At 40.0% G+C, this 21,843-nt stretch overlaps 1 protein-coding gene across 1 annotated transcript; it reads left to right on the forward strand.

Annotated features, from left to right (window-relative positions):
* Window positions 1–687: 687 nt before the first annotated feature.
* On the forward strand, window positions 688–5,675 carry pim3 (Pim-3 proto-oncogene, serine/threonine kinase). Its single transcript, XM_032589701.1, has 6 exons — window positions 688–1,175; window positions 1,305–1,414; window positions 1,502–1,552; window positions 1,704–2,067; window positions 2,899–3,075; window positions 3,624–5,675. Exons 1-6 carry the CDS (start codon window positions 1,088–1,090, stop codon window positions 3,824–3,826), a joined length of 993 nt encoding a protein of 330 aa, XP_032445592.1. The 5' UTR covers window positions 688–1,087; the 3' UTR covers window positions 3,827–5,675.
* The last annotated feature ends 16,168 nt before the right edge of the window (window positions 5,676–21,843 follow it).

Genomic DNA, 21,843 nt, shown 5'->3' on the forward strand with positions numbered 1-21,843 from the left:
TTAATATTTAACGATACTAATCACAAAAAATAAAACGTAACTAACAAAAACTAAATAAAATCTAATTAATAGAAAATATGCCCACACACTTGTTATGACAGTTTAATAATGTCTAAACTTTAGATTAATCTCAAAACTCAAAGCACAGTTCCAGTCAATGGAATGTAAACACAAACAGCCGTAGTGAGCGTCAGTAGATCTAACTTCACAGCTACAACACATAAGCTGCCATAGTTTGTGTTGTGCGTCTTCCTGCTGCAGAGCACAGAGGAAAGGAGAAGGGAGGGAGGCAGACATGGAGAGAAATTGCCGCCACGTGCACTCAAACAACTCCTTTATTATGAAAACTTTTTCTGGATTGGTCGAGATACGAAACACTGTATTTATAGACGCTATCTAATTGGCTGTCTCCTCCGAGTCGATAGGATAACATAGCGCGCAGCCTCCAGACAAGGGATTCTTGGGCGTCTCGTACTATGAGAAAGTAGTGCGTCTGAAAAATACATATTTCGAAGGAATCTTTCCTTAAAAATCTATTAAGACCTATGAAAATTCACATATATTCGATGTTAAATTTTATTCGCTAGATATTTTCAAGCTATGTTTTAAAATTTGGGTGGAAGTATTTGTTGTTGGAGCGGAGGGATACCAAACCTCTTGGTTACGCGTCAAAATATTGGCTTGGGAAGACCGCGCCAAAGCACAGACAGCGGCCACTCTCCGGGATAATAACACACCGCAGCGGCCCCTTTAAACTCACTGTACACTTTGTACTCTCATGCTACACGTCTCTCCACACGGACTTTCTCTTGATTTACAAGGCGGCTTGTTTTTTGTTGGGAATACTTGACGTCGAGACACAGGAGTCGGAATTGATGCCGGTTTTCGGGAAATAGTGTGCGACTTAACGGTCGTGACACGACTTTCTCGTCGGGCACCGCGTGCGGCGGAGTTGGCGCACAGCTTGGACTGGACTGCTCGCGCGGTCCGCAGCGCCGTTTCTGAGCCTATCGCTGTTCTTGCTTCTGGTGACTTTTTTGAACAAGCCGAACAGGACTCGTTTACGCCGGCATCGTTCAGCTCGAATATGCTGCTGTCAAAGTTTGGTTCATTTTCTCACATTTGCACTCCCTCGAGTATGGACCACCTACCAGTGAAGATCCAGCTCCCGCCCGGTATGTCGCCGCTTCGCTTTTAATATTGGATTTCTCCTACCAAGAAATAATTATTTAAGCGAATCTGATTCACTTTCAACCGACCAATTGGTGGAAATTATTCTCATTTCCCCCCCTTTTTACTTGCAGTCAAAGTGGAGAAGGAGCCTTTCGAGAAGGTTTACCAAGTGGGCTCGGTGCTCGGCAGCGGAGGGTTCGGGACGGTGTACGCCGGCAGCCGGATTTCTGACGGCGCACCGGTGAGGATTTCACGACGGGTTTTTTAGCGCAGATAACGTGGATTTGAATGTGCACTTTTTAATGTGTGCGCTTTCGTGTTTTTCCAGGTCGCTGTGAAACATGTCGCGAAGGAGCGAGTAACAGAGTGGGGCACAATTGTAAGTGTGTGGTTTGTTTTGGTTCCCCCACCCCACCCCCCTTGTGTTGCAGCTGGGTGCGGGCGTTAATGTTGTTATTATTACCTGTGTTGTACTATTGTTATTAAACGACGCCATCTTTCTTTTTTTTTTTCTTCTTCTCTTATTGCAGAACGGAGCTATGGTGCCGCTGGAAATCCTGCTGCTGAAGAAGGTCAGCTCGTCTTTTCGGGGAGTTATAAAGCTGCTGGACTATTATGAGCGTGCGGACGGCTGGCTCATCGTCATGGAGAGGCCGGAGCTCGTGAAGGACCTGTTCGACTTCATCACCGAGAAGGGAGCCCTGGACGAAGACACGGCGCGGGGCTTTTTCTGCCAGGTTCTGGAGGCGGTCAGGCACTGCTACAGCTGCGGAGTAGTACACAGAGACATCAAAGATGAGAACCTGCTGGTGGACCTACGCACCGGGGAGCTCAAGCTTATTGATTTTGGCTCAGGGGCGATTCTCAAGGACACGGTCTACACTGATTTCGACGGTAAGCGACGCTTGTTACTATTACGGGATGTCACGGTGCTTATCCGTGGTGGGATTTCATGAATATAATTATTTTTTATGCCTCCGTGTGGGCCGAGTTGTGTTTTTGCCCTTGATGCTCCGGCCGTGCTATATTCAGACGCGGAGGCGATAACGAGGCTGTGACGCAGTGATCCGTTTTTGGTCGAGGGTCTTCCTTGCCAAAATCCCCTCGCGCGCATTAATATTAGAAATGCAAACCGGATGATCATGATGATGATGCTGCTGCTACTGCTCCAGACAAATCTCAGTGAATATTTACAGAGGTGACTCATCGATATTTTTTTTTTCATGTTTTTTTTTTTTTAATCGGTGACGCATTAATCTCTCGTGAGCCGGATTGTACTTTAATGTTTCCGGTCATGATGTTGTCATGGCAGCCTGAGTCACGGTGTGTGTAGTGGTGTTGTGGATCTAAGGTCAGTGCCACCTAACATCTGTTTGTTGTGAAACTAGAGTCGAGGCTTCACGTGATGGGCTCACGTTGCTTTAGTTTTTTCCAAGCGCGCCACAAGGGGGTGGCACAAGGGGAATGGCCACCCCTAGGAATTTGCATAATATATTTTTTAAACGGAATTTAAGAGATTAAGGTGAGATTACGCTTCAAAAAGCTGCAGTTTATACATGCCACAGCTTGTCAGTTTTTATTCCACTCACCCAAAATCCTGTCATTGCTTGCTCTGCTGCCTTTTTATTTTGGGCGTGTGTGTGCGTGTGTATGCACACTGTGATTCTGTTTTGTGGTTTTTGTGAGCCGACACTTTGCTTACGCTACTCCTCATTCAATCCCCAGGTACAAGAGTCTACAGCCCGCCAGAGTGGATCCGCTTCCACAGATACCACGGCAGGTCGGCAACGGTGTGGTCGCTAGGCGTGCTGCTCTACGACATGGTGTGCGGAGACATCCCCTTCGAGCAAGACGATGAGATCCTCAAGGGGAGGCTTTACTTCAGGAGAAGGATCTCAGCTGGTGAGTGTATACAAGTGCATAGATGGACTCTGTTGCCCTCTAGCATTATTTAGTGGGATAGCAGTCTACTGCATATTATAGATCCATCCATTCAAAGGTTAATAATGATGCTCTAAGACAGCCCTCTTTCTTCAACAAGAGAATTACTTTTTTTTCTTTTTTCTTTTTTTTAGAAGTTTCTCCATACATTTCAATAATGCAACATCTGCTTTGAAGAATCTATAATCAGTCTAAAATTCAATTCAGATATGACCAGTCTAATTAGAACCATTTAAGTCCAATGTATAAGTAAAGCATTTATTCCATTGGGAACTTATTATTGAAGGCAGTTCAGACTCATTTAAAACTGAAATAAACCTTGTTAAGTGGGGCAACAGGAATTTTCTTACAGTTCTCCCCATAAAATGGACACACCAGTAAGCAATAAAACAGTCATTTCTGTTGCCTCTCACTGACACAGTGGCGCCCTAGGTGAAGAGCCACGCGGTAAATTGCTAGTAACTTTTCCACAAGCTTATGTTGAACTCAGCTGATGTTTCCTCTTGCAGAGTGCCAGCAGCTGATCAAATGGTGCCTGGCCCTGCGGCCCTCCGACCGGCCCACTCTGGAGCAGATCTGCGACCACCCCTGGATGAGGAACGCGGAGGAGTCGCCCAAGTCGCCAGAGGAGCCCGCGGCGGGAGAAATCCGCCTCAGAACCATCGACACGGACTCTTCGTCAAGCACAAGCTCGAGCAAGGAAAGCCTCTGAGCGCGGCTCTGATGGGACTCAGTGGACTTTGTGAAGAAATAAAGGGGAGATGGGGGGTGAGGGGGGTGAAAAGAGGGGGCAGACAAGGCCTTCTGCCCACCCAGAACTGTCAGCGGCCATGTGCTTCACTCATCTGGCCCAGAGAGAAAACAACAGGAAATAAGAATACTTTCATTTTTTTTCCTCTTTTGTAGGGAATTTCTTATTTATTTTTGTTGGTTACACTTTATCTTATTTGTCCCCATCCCCCCCTTTTTTGTTTCAATTCAGTTCATTATACTTGTTTCCAAATGGGGAACATTTTGCTGTTTGGGTGGTCTTACCAGCACTATTTATTTCCCCTCCCTTTCTTTATATTACTAGGCAGATATATATGTATACGTATGTATATAGATACATACGTATACATATATAGAGCTGGCAAGGCCCTCCTATTCAGACTGCTCTCATAGAGCTTCGAGAAGAGTTTTTATTTAAATGTTTTAATTTTGATTTTGGAGTGCCTTTTTTTGGAAAGCTGCTTTTCTTGGGGGACTTTTTTTGTCAACAACCAACAGTGAGGGTATGGGGGGGGGTTGCGGCCTGTGGCGTGGTGGTTAGATTGTCTGTGCTGTGATGGAAGAGGCTTCAAGAAGTATATATTTTTTTTATTATTATTATTTTATGTGACATTTTTGTCACCCCCCCCCCCCCCCCCCCCCCCTTTAAGCCAACGCCTCCTGATCCTGACGCCTCCTGATCCGAGAGGCGGAGGTGGAGTTTAAGTGGAGAGAGGATTGGGTGGGGTTCTTGAGGGGTTGCAGAAAGGGGGGGGGGGGGGGGGGGTGGACTGTTTCTTACAACAAAATACTTGAAAGCACCTCTTGTCGATCTCTGTAAACGCTGCTTATTCACGCTATAGCCTGAACAGGTGTTTTGTAAACCGAATCCTGTCTTTTCTGAATGTCTACGAAATGTCAATATACACCTTCGTTCTCTCCCCTCCCGCCCCCCGCGCTCCATCTTTTCCCTCCCCCATGCCTGTTGCAGGGCGAAGATGGGGAGGGGTGCTGGTACTTCTTTTTGCCTCCCACCATCTCACTGCTTGACACCACGTGCCCACCTTCCTCCCTCCCCTCCACGCCCCGGGCCTCCCTAAGGGTTTGGGGGGGGTTTAGATGCACAATCAATGCAATATTCATGGGTTCAATTGTTTTTCTTTTTTTTTTTTTTCCTACAAATATTGTACAGAGTATTTTTATTTTATTTTCCCATCCTCTTTTTTTTTTGTGTGTGCGTGTACATTTTTTTTCTCTCTCTTCATTTGCATTTAATTTATTCATAAACATGTAGACATTCCACACTCTGTGGCTATTTATTTATTTATTGTCTATGCTTAAAAATCCTCCCTGCCCCTCCACAAACACACAAAGATTTGCATAACCCACTTGGCCTTTGGTTTGCATTCCTATAACCTATTTTTACATTTCGACTTTTTTTTTTTTTCTTTTTTTTTTCTGAGATGTTGAGGATGCACTGAAGCAGTTGTCAATGTAAAGCAGAATAAAAAGACGTTTACTTAAATTTAAGCAGAGCATTTGAATGTTATTTAATTTACTTTAAAGGAATAAAAGTCTGTTGGTAATGTTAAATGACTACGTATCAGAGTAATAAATCTGGTTTGTGTACTGTCCAGGTTAATTTAAGTTCTATGGCAAACTAAACAATAGGCAGAGCATTTTTTTTTTGTTTTGTCACATAGCCTATAAATGAGACATTTCACTTTAGCTGTGTGACCTGTGTGAAGGATGGATATTGCTATTTTTTGATACAGAAGTTTCAATTAAACACCCATTTTTATGTACAGAAATCGGTCTGGTGTCTTGCTGTTTTCTTCCCAAACCAAAAATTTGTTTTGTCTCCTGTTTCTTTTACACATGACTATTAGATTCTGTTGAACATACATTGCTGGTTACATTTACTAGCAACCACTCAGGTAGAAAAAATGGCCTTAAAATAAAATTACCTTGTCATACAGTTGAATAATCTCACACTGAAAAGTAGATTTGTATATATATATTTACACTTTATCAATGTCTAGGAATGTTTTATTTGATCATTTATTGCAGAGTTTTTCTGAAGTTTAAATATGAACTGACACGGGACAATTTCTCTTTGCTGCTCTACCAAAAAAAAAAAAAAAGTAAGACAAGTGAACAAATCATTAGATGTTTTCAAGATATTTTCAAGCATGGAAATGTCTACAACAAAATATTTATATCCATATACCAGCTCATATCTATAGACTAGACCAACACATAAGATAAAAAGATGTGTAACTGGAAACTCAACAGGGAGTGTGTGATTCAGAAGATGGGACTAAAGATTTGGCATAAACAAAAAAAAATAAAAAATGTGGAAAATGTCCTCATTTTCACTGTTGGGTATCATGCTGTGGGCCTGTTTTTCTTCCAAATTACATAGAAACCACACTGGACGGCATCCTGAGGTTTGAATTAAAATTATTATGAGTCAACTCTCATAGCATGTAAATGATATCCTTACCACTGATTTTTTTTTTTTAAATCCAAAAAATATGGAGAGAAAATAAAAATAGGCATGTATAAAAATGGATGGATGTCTCAGACGGATAGATGGATGGCTTAATGGACCTAGACGTGGATGAGAGAGTTTCTATGTAACAGTTTTTCCATTTAATGCCTTCTGCATTTCTGCCTGCTGCCCACAAAGAAAGCACAAGTCATAATAACCCGGACTCTATGAGTAAGAGGCCGAAGAGTGGGATTTCCAGGAAGCAGGAGTGAAAGTGAAATGTTTATTGTTTTTGTTGTTTTTTTTCTTGGGACCTCTGGTAAATTCGCGATGTCATGTTACACCTTCATCTTGCTTCTAGGAAATAATCTTAACCCCTCCTCCTCCCCACAACCATCACCCCATTTCCAGCACTTTGTCTCACTCCCTTGATTTCCCACAGGAAATGATCATCTTTGCTTACCGAAGCAATCTGAAGCGCCCTCCTTGACGCATTTGCATCCGTTTGACTCCTTCCTATTCAGCCGGAGTGAAGATATATTGGTGTTTGAGGACTTGACAAGACGGCTGGTGCTCCAATCTTCTCAGGCGTCTGACTCTTGGTGAAGTGTTGGTTTCATGTATAGATAAGAAGTACGGTTTCTTTCAAAATTACCACTTGGACCATACACATGGATGTAGAAAACACCACTTAACACTACCTTCCAGTGCACTTCGCCTAATTGTATGTTCTCTGGAGTTCTAATGAGCTGCCTTTACTCAAGAAGGAGAGGAGAATATAAAGATTATGGGCATGAATGTTGACAATTTGAGGCTTTAACTCTGGCCTGATATTTCATCATTAGTCTTCCCAGAAGTAACAGACCAAAAATACATTTCTTTTTTATCCAGGTCGTCACAGTTTGCTGGAATTTTGACCACTCCCTCCTGACAGGACATTTGGATTGTCCCTGGCGGTAAATTCAGGAAAAGTTTTAATTATGGAACTCTTTCCTTGGTTAAACTCAAGCTTTGATCTTTATTATTTATTCTTGCATGAATGCCATCCAATGTAAGCCCCTCTCCCAACCAATCAAAATGCAGCAACTCATCTGAGGTAGAATAATATGCAGTGGACACTCACAAAAGTCTCAACAACAAGCATTAATTGCATGTGGCATGCATAAAAATAGAACATTTGTTCAGGGCATAACTGAAATAACCTATTCCATCTGGTAGACATCTGTGCCCCTTTGTAATGCCACCCTGAGCAACTGCCCACATGGCTCACATTAAAAACTGATACTGTTTACATTTAACATCATAGAGGTAAAAACAAATCAAACAAACCACGTGGAATATAGCATTATTTCCCTTTCAAAGACTGCATATTGACTAAGAAAAGTGAGCCTCCGTAAATTAAGGCATAAAAATGCAGCCATGGCAACATATGTCTTTTTCCATTCAATGTGCACGATGTCTTCCAAGCATGTATGCACCACCCTGTGACAAAAATCAGCCGGAGTACATTAACATCTGTGTTTCTATATGCATCCCCACTAATCCTCCATTGTCTTTGAGTCTTGGGGCTTATTGACATGCAAATGAGTGGCAACTTTTCTTCATTACAAAACCCTCTTCTCTCTACTGAAGGCTGCCGCAGGTCCTCACTGTGGAATCCTCATTAAATGTGGCGGGGCTTATTCCTCGTGGTTGTCTCCATTAGGGGAGCATCATTAGTCTCTGGTACATTAGTCATAGCAACAAGGGGGGTATTTGAAAAGTTTACGTCAAAAATTCTTGCTTTATGTCTTATGTATTGCAACAAGGTAAAAGAAATTTATTCAGTCATTTTCACTTGACTCCACCTCTCCTTATGCAGTGCCTTGCATTTGTCAACCATAAACTTTGATGTAATTCAACAGGATGAATTAAGACCAACACAAAAATGTGCAAAAATGATAAAGTACAGGAATTATAGGTTTGGGTTTTAATATCTGAAGGGTCTATCTATTACAGGGCCCTCTGCGTTTCTGCTGACTTGAGGTTGGCCAGTGTAGTTTAAGTTTAGTAATTTTTCCCGTTCTGCTCTTTACATGTGCACTGACCGACTGAATTGTGGACTCAGGGAGCCTTCAATGAGCGACACAAATGACCACTTATTGAGAAATAGCTTGTGGAAATCCCGGTGAGTGAATAACTTAGCTGAGCTCGATAGCTTGTGGCTAATGTATATATATAAGATTAAACAACCTAATGCAGAGATATGTCTCTAAGTAAACTATTCTGGAATTTGTCGAAATTTATTTTAAATGTTTTAAATACTTTGGTGTGTTTTACGTCATGTACCGTCAGAAATAAGAGTAGAAATGCTACTCGCGCTAACACTACTGCTAGCACTAGCCACGGTGCTAATGCTAAAGGCCTGTATCATTTTTCACAAGGCTAAAATTAGCTCTACAATCACAGAATGCTTTTGGTATCGGTTCATTAAAAGTGCACACAGTTCATAGTTTCGAGCCATATTAAAACTACTATAAGTTGGTTTGTTTAAAATAATATGCTGAAGTGTTAAACATTTATTAATCAACATATTAGAAGCAAGTAGAAGGTAAAATGTTTCATATCCCTGGTTTGTAAATCATCCTAAAATTGATTTTGATTAGTTACAAGTAATGCATTGCATGTTTACATTGTCAGTATGTTTTTAGTTTGACATTCTAAATAATTAACAGTAAACTTAACAGTTTAGCAAAGCTAAAGTATACAAGGAAAAAATATGTCAATTAATGCTCTTGAAAGCAAGCATATGAAATCTGTAACAACTGAATGGAAATAGAATGACTTACTTTCTGCTCTTTATACAGATTGGTTTTGATTGTGATGCCGAGCCGCCCCTGTGGACTGTGGACTGGTGTAAGCGGTGTGGCCAGCCGGGACATCAGAAGAACCTTCACAATCTGGAAACTCCATTTTGGGTTACAGATAAGATTTCATACACAGCACGACCCGGTAGCAACGTTGCTACAGAACTGAAATCAATTTTTATTTTATTTTTTCAAGAAGGGAAAAATAAAATAACATTTGTGAACAGAGCCATCAAAGTTTAGCATTCAGTTGTATTCAATTGGTGCATTTTGGCGCAGTAAGTCTACAATAGACTACTGTGGATGATTTCTTCAGCAATAGTTTCTACTGTAAGATACTTTCATAGGTTTTCTGTCCTGAAGTTCAAACTATCCGAAATGAGAACCAGTCGTCAGAATGTCACCTAAATTCCAATGTCAAAAATTCCTTGAAGGACTGGGTTCAGTAAGTTGAAATTTCAAGCATTCAATTATGTATCTCTGCATTCTCAGAGAAACCATAATCCATTTTTATCCATACTTCATCAAAGGGCAGCTAAATGACAAATACAAACACGATTAAGTGACAAAATATGTAACTGTTATGTCAATTCTGATTAAAAGAATACTTTCTGTCATATTTTAACCAAAAACTATGGCTAATAAGATAATCTGTAAATGTATTATAAAAATAATAACCTGAAATATATGTATTGTTTGTAAGTAAGGGGATTCTTATATTGAAGTTTACAAAATATGAGGCTAGAAGTTGCAAGCACCTAGATTTAGCAGGAAGAAGCTAAATTTCCAAGTATTTTGCTTAGGACTCTATTTTAAATTTAGTCAACAACACAAGTAAAGAACTTCCTGAAGGAATTACAAATAGCTATCTGGTGAAAGACGTCCCAAGATGACCTTAAGATGACAACAAAATGACAAAAAGTTAGCACAAAATGTCCCTAAGGACGTTATAAAATGGCACATGGTTTGTACCAATTGCCTCTGTAGAGGGTACCAATTTAAACATTGTTAGCACAAAATGTCCCCAGACTTCAGGTTACAGAGAGGGCACATGGTTAATAAGAAACATCCAAAATGGCAGGTTCAGGATAACTCCGAACGAAGTGTGTCGTAACCTATCTTGGGTACGATAGAGTCCCAAGATGGGTTCGAAATAGCTCACAGTAATAACAAAATGGCGCCAAGAAATGTTCAAAATCACTGATTCGTAGTACAAAATGTCATTGAGGAGGGTGGAAAATGACACATGCTTGGTTTGAGGTGTCCCAAGACAGAAAGCTCGTTTTTATACCCAAGAGCTGTGGATCTGAATTTTTTTTTTTTCCATTTGTTTGAAATGGTGAAGGGGTGAAATGACAAACGCCTCTCTGGAATGCTGCTGAACTGGTAACTGGACTTCCAGGAACTCCTGTAAATAAAAAAGAACTATAAATTTAGTAGAAAAATGCATAGAATTGTTTTTTTCTCTTGCAAAAGTATATTTAAAGTGTACCTACACAAAGAACAAAAGACATATTTGATAGCTAAGCAGTTTACTGGCCTTTCTAGTCTGTTATTTACACAAAGGTACTGATAATTCTATGAACACGCTTGTCTTACAGACATAGAGCTGTATAAAGTTACTTTAAAACTTTAAAATCAATTTTAATTCCTTAAGAAACTGTGGCTCTTTGAGCTCAGTTTAAAATGTGCGTAAAGTATTCCCAACTTGTCAGCTGTGTCTGAGGTCACTGTTTCAATGGCTTCTATGTTGTATTTGGTACCATCTGAACAACACTCCTACATATTAAAGCTGTCAGTGGTGGCTGGGGTAGGTGACAACTTGCTAGACAGTAGTGGAAGACGCCAGATGGACTTTGGGCCTGAGGGCCCGGATGGGCACAGATGGGTGGGTGGGTGGCACCCACACAGCCATCAACGCTGCCAGTGCCAGACTGAGACAAGGGGAAAAAAAAGAAAAAAGATCAGACCAGTGCTACTGATACTATCCGCTCATGACACTTTTTTCTATGAATGTGTGTTCACAAATGTGACCTTTAAGTAAGAAAGAGGAACGTGTTTGGAAGTCCACTCTTTGTAAGATTAGGAACTTTCTTATATACTTTTGGGTTTTAAATGTGTCTTGCTGTAAAATGGATGATTTCAATTAGTTTGGAAATGACAATTCCTGTAGGTGTGCTTTCATTACAAATGTGCGCAAAACTTTATCAATATTACGCTAATGTAAAACGTAAACACAATTTCACAATTGTGGTGTTTCAAATGAAATCACATTAAAATCACATGTGAATGACTTTATTCACGACTAAATAATTGAAAAACATCCCGCACCATCATCCTCTTATGACTTCCTGTTGTCTTCTTTGTCTTTTCTGCCAATAGCGACATCCGGTTGTTGATTACATGACTCGTGTGATGCAAAAACAGTGTTTCCATTGTAGTCTCGTAAAATAAGCGAATTTCGATATTCAATGTTGTTCAAAAATTTTGCTCGTTCAAAAATGCTATGTTTCTACTAAGCAACTTTATTTTTGGAATTCCAATTTGTGCAATTATATGGTCAATGGGAAGGCAGCTACTGAAATCCTTCTGAGGTCGATGAGCAGCATCACTTACTTTTCCAAGCCTATTGCTGATGACTTTCCTCCGTGACATTGTGATAATACATGCACCTGTATACTCCAGATCAGGAAGCTGTGGACTCACAAGTTTACGATCTGCTACTCAAGTGCTCTAGCTGCTGCCTTCTCTCCTGAATTCATAGAAACAGCAATGGGAAACTTACCTTTTCTCAGGACTTCTTTTTTTTTGACGACTTTGCATATTATGGCCCCCTTTCTGCCATGTGAACACTTTGTCCTCAACTGGATGTGCTTTTTGGCGATTTGCATGTTGCAAAACGTCTTGCTGCCTTCTCCGGAGGTCTCCTGCTTCGTTACCCTGAGCAGAGCCTCCACGGGGACTTTCCACAACTCGGGCACGGAGTTCATTAAAACGCTGCGCCCGTGCCAGAGAGGAGAACCTGGCCACCCGGCTGGTGGGAACCTGCAGCCACTGCCGCGCGCCGTGAAGGCACTCATTGTTCTCTGCTAACAGGACACGGTGTAAACATAGGAGCAGAGTGTGTTTTAGGAAAGGAAAGTCAAGCGGAGACTTTCACACGAGCGGGCGAACATACACACACACACCCACGCACACACGCACACACACACACACACACATTCAACTCGTCTCAGAATCTGAGACACACAAACAGATTCCAGAGATGAAACAGAAACCAGGCAACAAAGTCCGAGTCGAGCCTGAGCACTCGGCTGCTGTTGCCAAGATCCCAAACAACAACAACTGCAGATCACGGCAGGTGAATCGAGGTGACTGCAAGCTGACTCTCAAAGTCAGTGATGAACAATTTGTCCATCACTTCTGATTATGAGTGGTTGTGGAAAGGGGAGGGAAGGCAAGAATGTGAGAGACAGAGAAAGGTGAAAGGAATGAAGGGACTAAAAGGGGATGAAAGAGAGTTTTCACGGTTGCATGCTGCAGGAAAACAAGATGGAAATCTTAATTGCCAAAATCTTGTAATGTGATCAAAAGAATCATTGACCCGGTGCTTATTTTCCCCTGCAGCTGTTATCTGTTTCTCCAGCAGCATGAGAGAAGGCTCTTCTGCTGATGAACTGAGACCCCGTCTTCAAAAATATTTTTCTGAAACCGGCAAAGCTTGTTGTTTCAGGTTGGACTGTAACAAGAGTCATCGGGTTAAGCTGTCCTCCCATGTTTGGAACAAATTTGTACAAAATGAAGCAAATTCTGACCCAGTTATATGACAGCAGAAATAACAAAAAAGAAGAAATTTCTTTTAAAAAAATGAAATGACCCCTATTGGAACAACTTTGCACTCCTCATCCCTCATGTGAAATTAGGTCACTCCTGCCAATGAAGCTCCCCATTTACACGTCCATCTATGTCTCAATCTTCACCTACTGCTGCAGTTTAATAACTTGGAAAAATCGGAAGATGGCACGTTATATACAATTTTTCTGCAAGGCAAGACATATTTCACACATTTAGTTCTGTTAAATTCGGTAGATATGGCTCACAGCACATTAGGGCTGTTGTAAACGAATATTTTAGTAATCGAGTAATCTATCGATTATTCTTACGATTAATCGAGTAATCGGATTAAAAAAAACATTGGTAAATCTAACATAACAGCAGTATTACTATTGCATATCAACATGAGTCTAATTTTTCACATTTGAGCGTCCGTAACAGTAACTTTTATGTAGTTTAAAAAATTAACTTGTAACAATAACAGCTCATTTTCTAAGTTAACCTGAAGAAAAGTTATACAAAAATCTGAAATTATATTCAATTTACTAATAAAGAGGCAGGCTCACAAATACGCTTATAAAAAAAATGTCTATACTCCAGCTTTTGGTTTATGTATTCATCTTCAGTGAGTTTAATTGATGAACTCTCACCTTGCCCAGACATTTATAGCTTTGTGTTCAGCAATAATAGCGATGGGATTTGGCACCTTCGTTCGTCACACACAGAAACACAACGCGACCCATTAGTAGCGATTTGAATGATATGAAATTTATTTTTCGGTTCGTCCGTAAAGTTACGCAACTAAAGCACAAGCTCAGTGTTCAGTCTATCTGCTCACCTGTATAAATAATCCCGCCGTGCTAGTCCCCGCCATTCGCTCTGAACCAGCAGCTCCCGGAGGAGAAAGGCTGCCGTACTCCAAGCATGGCTGCCGCCATTTTAAGGATGCTTTGCCGAAAAACGACAAAGACCCGGACATTATCATGAATCAATAAAATCCTCCCAGGCCGACCTTATGCTGCTAACACTTAGCTTTCGTCAACAACTCAGGCGGAAGTGAGAGCGCTTGCGCAACGCAAGTAATAACCCGGCCGGAACACGGTGCGCGAAATAATAAAATATAACTTAACGAAGCTTCAAAGCAGATAAATTTTCCTCGAGGAACTTTAATAATCGAGGTACTCGAATCACTCAGGAATCTTTTCAGCCCTACAGCACATAAAAGTTAATAATTGGACAGTTGTCCAGCAGAAAGTGAACATCCTCTAGAACGAGGGCAAGCTACGAAAGTCCATTGCTTAAGTGGATTTCTGTTCACAAAGGGATGCTAGCTACAAATAGTGGAAAGTTAGCCTTGGCTACAATCTTCCGATTCACCTTTTAATTCATAGAAATTTATTTCATTAGGTCTGGAAACACTTTTGAGAAGCTGGTGATGGAGAGAGTTAATCAATTCTGTTCTTCTGAGGTATCTAGTTAAAGCCTGATCGTCTGGTGATTGTTAACGATGGAGGAAAAAACCCTTCAAAAATATGACTGGCAACCTCACAGTAAAGTAACTCCCTATTGACGCAGTAGCACAATGCGACATTTACACCCTTTTGCCAATGCCCAACCACTACACAAAACTAAGAGGATTTCCTACACCCATATTTAATGGGTGTAGGAAAGTGCACTTGCTAAAACTAGCTGAGCGCATCTGTGTCAGTGCTAGTACAATTTGTTATGACACTGCAGGTTTCACCTTGTTAGAACAACATGAACGGGATTCAGTGCTCTGAAACTGAAACTGCTTAGATGTAAGGCTCTTTGTTTGGTTTACAGAATCTCATCCGGGTGGGATTGTGAGAATTTTTGGAAAGCAAATATGGGGTTTAGTTTTCTTGAAATCTACCGTGATAATAAATGAAAGGTACAACAATTGTAAATATCTAGTGCACTGCAAGGTCCACCGACAATGGACTAAGCACTGATTTAACACGTTGCAGCTGCGTTGGAAAGGTAAATGGTAGGACAAATTAGTGGGGTTTCTTATTTACTGCTCTCCACAAGCCTATCTATATTGTTACTGCTACCTACGTCATTACTAAAGAAAGCAATGCAAATTTGTGATGCTTAGACACACAAATCCAATCTGATCTCTTGCAAATCCCAATGCAGAAAGTTTGCCCTCGAGATTAGATTTGACAAACAAAAGCTGATTTGCCTGCTGTCTGCACACAGCCAGACACCTACCTGTTTCTTATGTTTATCAGTAGGCCATTTTGTTAACTCGTGTCTTTTCCTGATAGGTTTGTTTTTGAATGTCGTACTGTTCCACTCACTCAATCCCTTTGTCAACTTCTGTCCTTTCTTGAGTGCCATGTGCAACAAAACAAATTCAAATACATTGCATGTTTTGGTTATGCCCTATGGTGCCCATATTGACTTTTTGCCAGATTGTTGTATGTTCTTGTCTTGTGTGTCAGCGGAAAAATCCTTGGCTTTAGCCCTTGTGGGTTGGTTTCTCAACTCGCACTCTCCCAGGCTTCTATCGAACCATCCACAAACTATCAGGTTAGACCGAAAAGAATAAAATGGGACTCCCATGTTGGGAATTACTCGGATTCCTGTCTCAGCACTCTGCGCAGTGGGATAGGCTCCAGCCTCCTATGAACTTACAATAAACGGGTGATGAGAATTGTTGTTCTGTGCTCTCGTGATGGAGAGTGCTACAGGAGGTCATTTTCAGTCAGGTTTGGTTTCAGGCATACCCTTAAAATGAAGGCAAACGTGGCCCCAGTAGATATCAAAACTTCATGAACCATTTCTGATCATATTTCAACTGTCCTAACATTAAATGTAGCTACCAAGTTTTAGGCATTTCATCCAATTTTTTGCCTTCAATCTCTTACCGGCTTCTCAAACTAATGACCTTTCTTCATTCATTTCAATGTGAAAAAGATGAAGCACATTTTGTGAAACGTCACATCTATGCTGATTTGTGTCTTACATATACAGCTATGGCAAAAATTAAGAGACCACTTAAAAGAATCAGTTTCTCTGATTTTACCTTTTTTTTTAGGTATACGTTTGAGTAAAATGAACATTGTTCTTTTATTCTACGAATTACTGACATGTCTCCAAAATTCCAAGCAAAAAATTAGTACTTATTTGCAGAAAATGAGAAATGGTCAAAATAACGAAAAAGATGCAGTGCTTCCAGACCTCAAATAATGCAAAGAAAACAAGTTAATATTTGTTTAGAAACAATACTACTAATGTTTTAACTCAGGAAGAGTTCAGAAATCATTATTTGGTGCAATAGTCTCTTCATTTTTTTCAGCGCTGTATCTGTTATGCTGTTGTTAAATCTGTAAAAAGCTAATTTGAAGTACATATAGGAGAAATTCAGTTATCTCAATTATTATTGTAAAAGTGCATTCTAAGTGAGTTATTTACATAATAAATTTCTTCACTTGGTTTCAAACTATGCTATTGAATTAAGATAGTCTTCATTCCTGTATAATCTTGCTTTCAGGCCTATAATGTATGTTTATGTTTACTGATGCGTCTCTATTTAGTATATTATGTGTATATCAGGATAATACTTGTGAAAGTTTAGTGCGCTAAGGCATCAGGACAGAGTAAGTTACATTTTGCGTTTATTGCGATGTAATGTAATGTTTTGTTTGTTGATGCTTAATGACTACAGAACCATCTCGGACTGAAATTTCAAGACTCTGTGCAAAGTCTATGAGTGCCCAAAAGTGGTCAAGCAAATATTAGCTGAATTAAGTGGGAAATTAGTTGGAAACAGAAACATTTTGTGGATATGGCATGCTAATGTGTTTGAACTTTTTTCAGTGCAGACAGAATGTCTGCACAGTATAACATAAGATCGTGGTCACTACATTGGTCATTTCTGTGACATCTATGCAAATTATGTGACGGTGGCCCATATTTGGCGTCTCTAAGTTGTGATATTAATATTGTGAAATCTTTGAACCTGTCCAAAAATATCAAATTACATTTGTGGCATCATCAGATACATAGAAAGGCTATGCTTGAACGTTGTTTGCTTAAGGTTATGTATTATTGATTTCTAGTGAAAAACAAGGTATATAGTGTGACAGGGAGCATAGCACTTTTTTCTCATTTATATTTGTTTGCTTTTGGTTTACGGCTAGCCCTGGCAGGCCTGTTCCCCATTTTATTCCCTCCTGTTTTCTCTTTTGCTTCCTGGTTTGAATGTCTGCGCCATAAACAAACCAGTTGTATTTTCGTGAGTCGTGCATTTAAATCCACCCTACTGAGACTTCAAAAAAGCTGTGTAGCTTTATTTCTACAACCCATGCCAAATTGCCCTAGCTCTCACACATGTCCATTAAATGGCCACATAGGTCCATAAAACATTAAAATATATAACAACTGGGCAAGCTGCTCTCTTTGCTATTTAATATTTTAACTCTCTTGTGCTGCTTCAAGCTGTTTCAGCTAAAGAGATGGCAACAAAAAACTTTCTTTGCCACGCATCCAACACAGTGTAGCTGACATACCAAGTTGCATATATTAGCACTGACTGTTAGTTTGCAAGGATGCCAGTCAGGTTAACTTTGATTATTTAATGCTTGATTTATCTGTAGAGTAAGACATCACTTTTATACTTTTTTCTTGTACAATGGCATGTTTTAAAAGAAGGATTTCAATTTATTTTATTCAAAGGTATCAAAATGACCGGTGTCGAATACAAATGCATCCTTTACTTCTCAGATTTTTATTTGTAAAAAGAAAAATATAAAGTCCTTATTTTATTTTCACTCAATACTTTTGTGTCCATTAGGTACAAATCCTATGTAAGCGTTCATTTGCATTGTCCTCATATTTGAAGTGAATGCTTACTTGGAGCTTCAGATAATTGTTATCCAAGGTCTTTTCACTCTTGATAGACCGGCAGACCCGGTTCGGTTGGGGACATGTTAAATTTTTAGCCGGTTCAATTCGATTTTATATGACGCAAAACAAAGTCTTTGAAAAACCTCTTCCCCCCTTCGCCTGTGGTGGCACTGCACCAAGAATCGCTGAACAACAGGAAAACCTACGAAGAATACATTAGTGCAACTTCCTTCTGAGCAAAAATGGAGCAGCATCAGATTTTAGCGGTTGTAAAATTTATTGCTTTTGTCTTTGATAAAAGACCTTGTGCCATTTTTCCACCTAGCATTAGACTCTCGCATTTGCTTTGGGTATATTTACTCGGAATACTGTGCTTTGTAGTCCACTTCCAGCTTTCTGAGCTGTCTCCGGTCCACTTAGCGTTCACAGATGCGTTTGAACTACACCAGAGTTCACTTCAGTCGAGCTGAGACCTCAGTTTTTAGGCGGACAGGAGTTCATTCTTTTCGGTCTGCATCAGAGTTCGATTGTGCATTCACACCTCCCCAAACGAATCAGACGTTTTAGGCAAACAAACTACAGTTCGATTAAACCGGACTAAACAGGGCCGGTGTGAACGCACCCTCAAAGACAATTCCTGAGTATTATACATGTCAAAGAATGCGTAAAAACACAAAGAAGAAATCCAGAAAGCCAAGTGCTTGACACGAGGAAGTAGGAGCATAATAACAGTTCTACTTCACAATTCTTTCAGCTGAGTAAACACGACTATATGGTAGATTTGGACAGTTTATACAGGCAAAGCTTCAATAATAAACTGTGAGAATGGCAGTGCATCTATCCTCCCACCCAGCACTGTCACAAGTCTCCGGCACGGCTCCACGATGACTATGATTAAAGGGCACGTGCTGGCCACAGGTATGTGACAACCACTTCAAGTCGAGGTTAGCTCCCCTCGTTCCAACAGGAATGTATGGGAGCTGCTCCGAGAGGGGAGAAAACTACCACTGTGTGGGGAAACTACCCATTCATTTGTGCCCCACCTCTGAGCTCCTCACCCAACCGCACACAGCAGACCATCGGGCTGTACTTTCACCACTTCGCTCAGCCTGCAAATATATGAGAGCGCCATGGGAACATTTGGGAAGAGAATAGAGGGAAATGTATAAAAAGGTACTGAAGTTTGGTTGGTTATGAAGATATGAGAATGACGTGATTGTGAAGAAGCTGGTATGTCTAGAATTGGCATCAGAGGGCTCACGTTGCTTCAGAGGTGGAGTAATGTTGCTACTGGCAGTTGCCAAAGCACACGACGATCAAAGCAGTCAGTGAAGATCACCGGACACAAAAAAGATGGGTTCGGTTGGATTAGTGGGAGTTGTAGGCGTTAGATTTGAGTGCCATTGTGCTTTGCGTCAGGTCAGGTGGTTGTTTTGCACAATTACTCTGCACGTATAAAGCATCTAAAAGTTTTACAAAGTTCTGGTTAAAACCACTTCGTTTTCCACTATACCTTTCTTGCAATTAAAAATGGAATTAATTAGATGTCTTAGAGTCACTGAGTCAATATTTATTTTTCTTTTATCTTCTTTTTTTTGAGTGTGTGTGGATTGAGTGAAAGAGTTATATATATTTAGTATTTAGGTACTGTGCTAATTTTCTGATGCATTTGTTTCTGTCCGCTAACGCAGTATGGTCATTTTGACTTGATCCATTTCATGTATTTCATATATGTGTGTATAATTGGGTGTGTTCTAGGCCAATTATGTTAGTATGTTAATGGTACACTGTTAACTATATAACTATTATACTGCCTTTACCTTGTACCTCATGTTAAAGCATAAATAAATTTTGAAAAAAAAAAAAATATATATATATATATAGACTAGTGAAAGAATTTTGTGACCTTTCTGGCGTTTTACTCTGATTTGAGAGCACGTATTGTACTTGTGGACATCTTAACTTGACATGTTATAGGGTCCTAAGTGGTGAGGTTAATGACAGCAAAAGAAAAAAAAAAGACAGTGTTACTTTTGGTTTGTTTTTGCACATTTTGATGACGATAAGTTGGAATACTAAAATAAAAAATATAAAAACAAAAAAAAACATAAAAACTAGCAGATGAAAGTTATCCACTTAAAATCCAAATGAACAATAGTCCATGCTATGTTGAACCTGTCCTTTAGCAGCTTCTGGTGACTTTTTTGGACAGCTAATAGCTACTTTCCTTACTGAAACGATAACAGTGATTGATTGTAGCTAGCAGCAACAGCAGGTGCAATTTTAGCCCAGTAACACGGATGACTTTCAGCTAAAAAACAAAGAAAGCAAAACATAACGATGGTGTCTTGCGAATTTGTAAATGATTATTATATACTTTTAGCCATAGATATAAATATTTTTGGTTTGAATCATGGAAAATTGCTAAAATTAGCTAAATTTGAAGCCTGGTTGCTGTTGGCCTTTACTTTTCTACAAACTCACTACAATATGAGTTCTGTGTTAAAGGCAATGAGAATATGATAACATGACAGAAACTCACTTAAAAAATGATCACATTAACATATAAACACATTTTATTTTACATTTTGCAAACAGCTTAGCTTTCACAAAGTTCACCAACCAGAAAAAGAGAAGCTTTCCATAAAAAAACCCCTTGAGGAAACAAGACAATAATGTATCTTTTTTTAATATCAGCAATTCTAAAATATTCTTGACAGGAAACTCTTTCTATGAGTGGCATTTTAAAGTTTTATTTTAGTCTATCAGTATAAAAGGGGCTTCAGTTATAAAAGATTTTAAAAAATCATTTGTTTGTCGTGATTACAAACAGAACTGCTAATCTTACTTCTGCTCTCAACACACTGTCACAGCTTTCTGCCCTCTCCCTCTGTCGGAGCCGTCAAGGTGACCGTTCACCTGCACATCGGAGCGGTGTGACTCAGCACTGTCGCATGTCAGCACCACTTCCTTTAAAAAAACAAAAGGTCCGTCATGGAACAGCTCTGGAACAGAGTGACCCCGATGCAGTGCCAGCGTGTCACAGCTAAATCCCCCCAAGGAGCTGGCTCTGTGACAAACGCCGCCGCTTCCTCTGGCCTCTTGTCTTCACCGGAGCCCCGTTCATTTATCTGATTTTATTATTGCTTACCCTCCCTCATTCCTTCCCAACCTGCTCCACATCGACATCAGAAGCGAGGCCACTGAAACGTCTTGGAGCGCTTTTCGAAAAATCTCGACAGAAACATGAGCAGGCTCTCGCCCTCTGGTTATTTTATCAATGAGATCAATTGTTTCCTCAGACTCTCGCTCACGCCCGAGATGGTTTACATAAGAGTTTCGCACGAGCATGAGAGGAGGATGAAAGGGAGAAATATGCTTTTCTTCGGTTTTATGAAGAGTGTAAAATTCTTCTCTACTGTGTTACTGGATTTCTGCTTGAGTCACTTGGAAAGATAACGATACCTCAAATTTCACATTACAATCGCAAAGTTGAATTGAGATTTTATGTGACAAGCCAACAAGTGTAGCAACTTAAATTGAAAAGGAATGTTGATTTGTTGGTTTTCGTATTTTGTTATTGGAAAATGTGGCAGGAACTTGTATTCAGCCCTCTCAGTCAATGGTCTATAGATCCAACTTTTACTGCAGATACAACAAAATTTATCTTATATTTTTGGTCTAGTTTCTAGTTCAAATCAATTAGTACACAATAAGTCAAAATTAACTTAGAATTAACTTTTCAACAAGAAATAGGAGCGTGTTTTATGTCAATAATTCCTTGATATTGATGAAAAAGAACTTGTTCTGTAGGCAGATTATTTCACTTGCAACATAGGAAAAATAGCTTATTATTAATGAAATAATCAATTCAATGAAACTAGTACTAGGTGCGTTCATCATTTGACACCAAAACAGCCTACATGAAAA

This window comes from Xiphophorus hellerii, chromosome 17 (assembly GCF_003331165.1).
Source record: "Xiphophorus hellerii strain 12219 chromosome 17, Xiphophorus_hellerii-4.1, whole genome shotgun sequence".
Lineage (NCBI taxonomy): Eukaryota > Metazoa > Chordata > Actinopteri > Cyprinodontiformes > Poeciliidae > Xiphophorus > Xiphophorus hellerii.

Excerpts from the sequence above, each read along its gene's own strand:
- pim3 (XM_032589701.1), top strand. The coding sequence starts at position 1,088 with ATGCTGCTGTCAAAGTTTGGTTCATTTTCTCACATTTGCACTCCCTCG. Across the intron at positions 1,176-1,304 it reads GAAGATCCAGCTCCCGCCCG|TCAAAGTGGAGAAGGAGCCT; the intron begins GTATGTCGCCGC and ends TTTTACTTGCAG. Across the intron at positions 3,076-3,623 it reads CAGGAGAAGGATCTCAGCTG|AGTGCCAGCAGCTGATCAAA; the intron begins GTGAGTGTATAC and ends TTCCTCTTGCAG.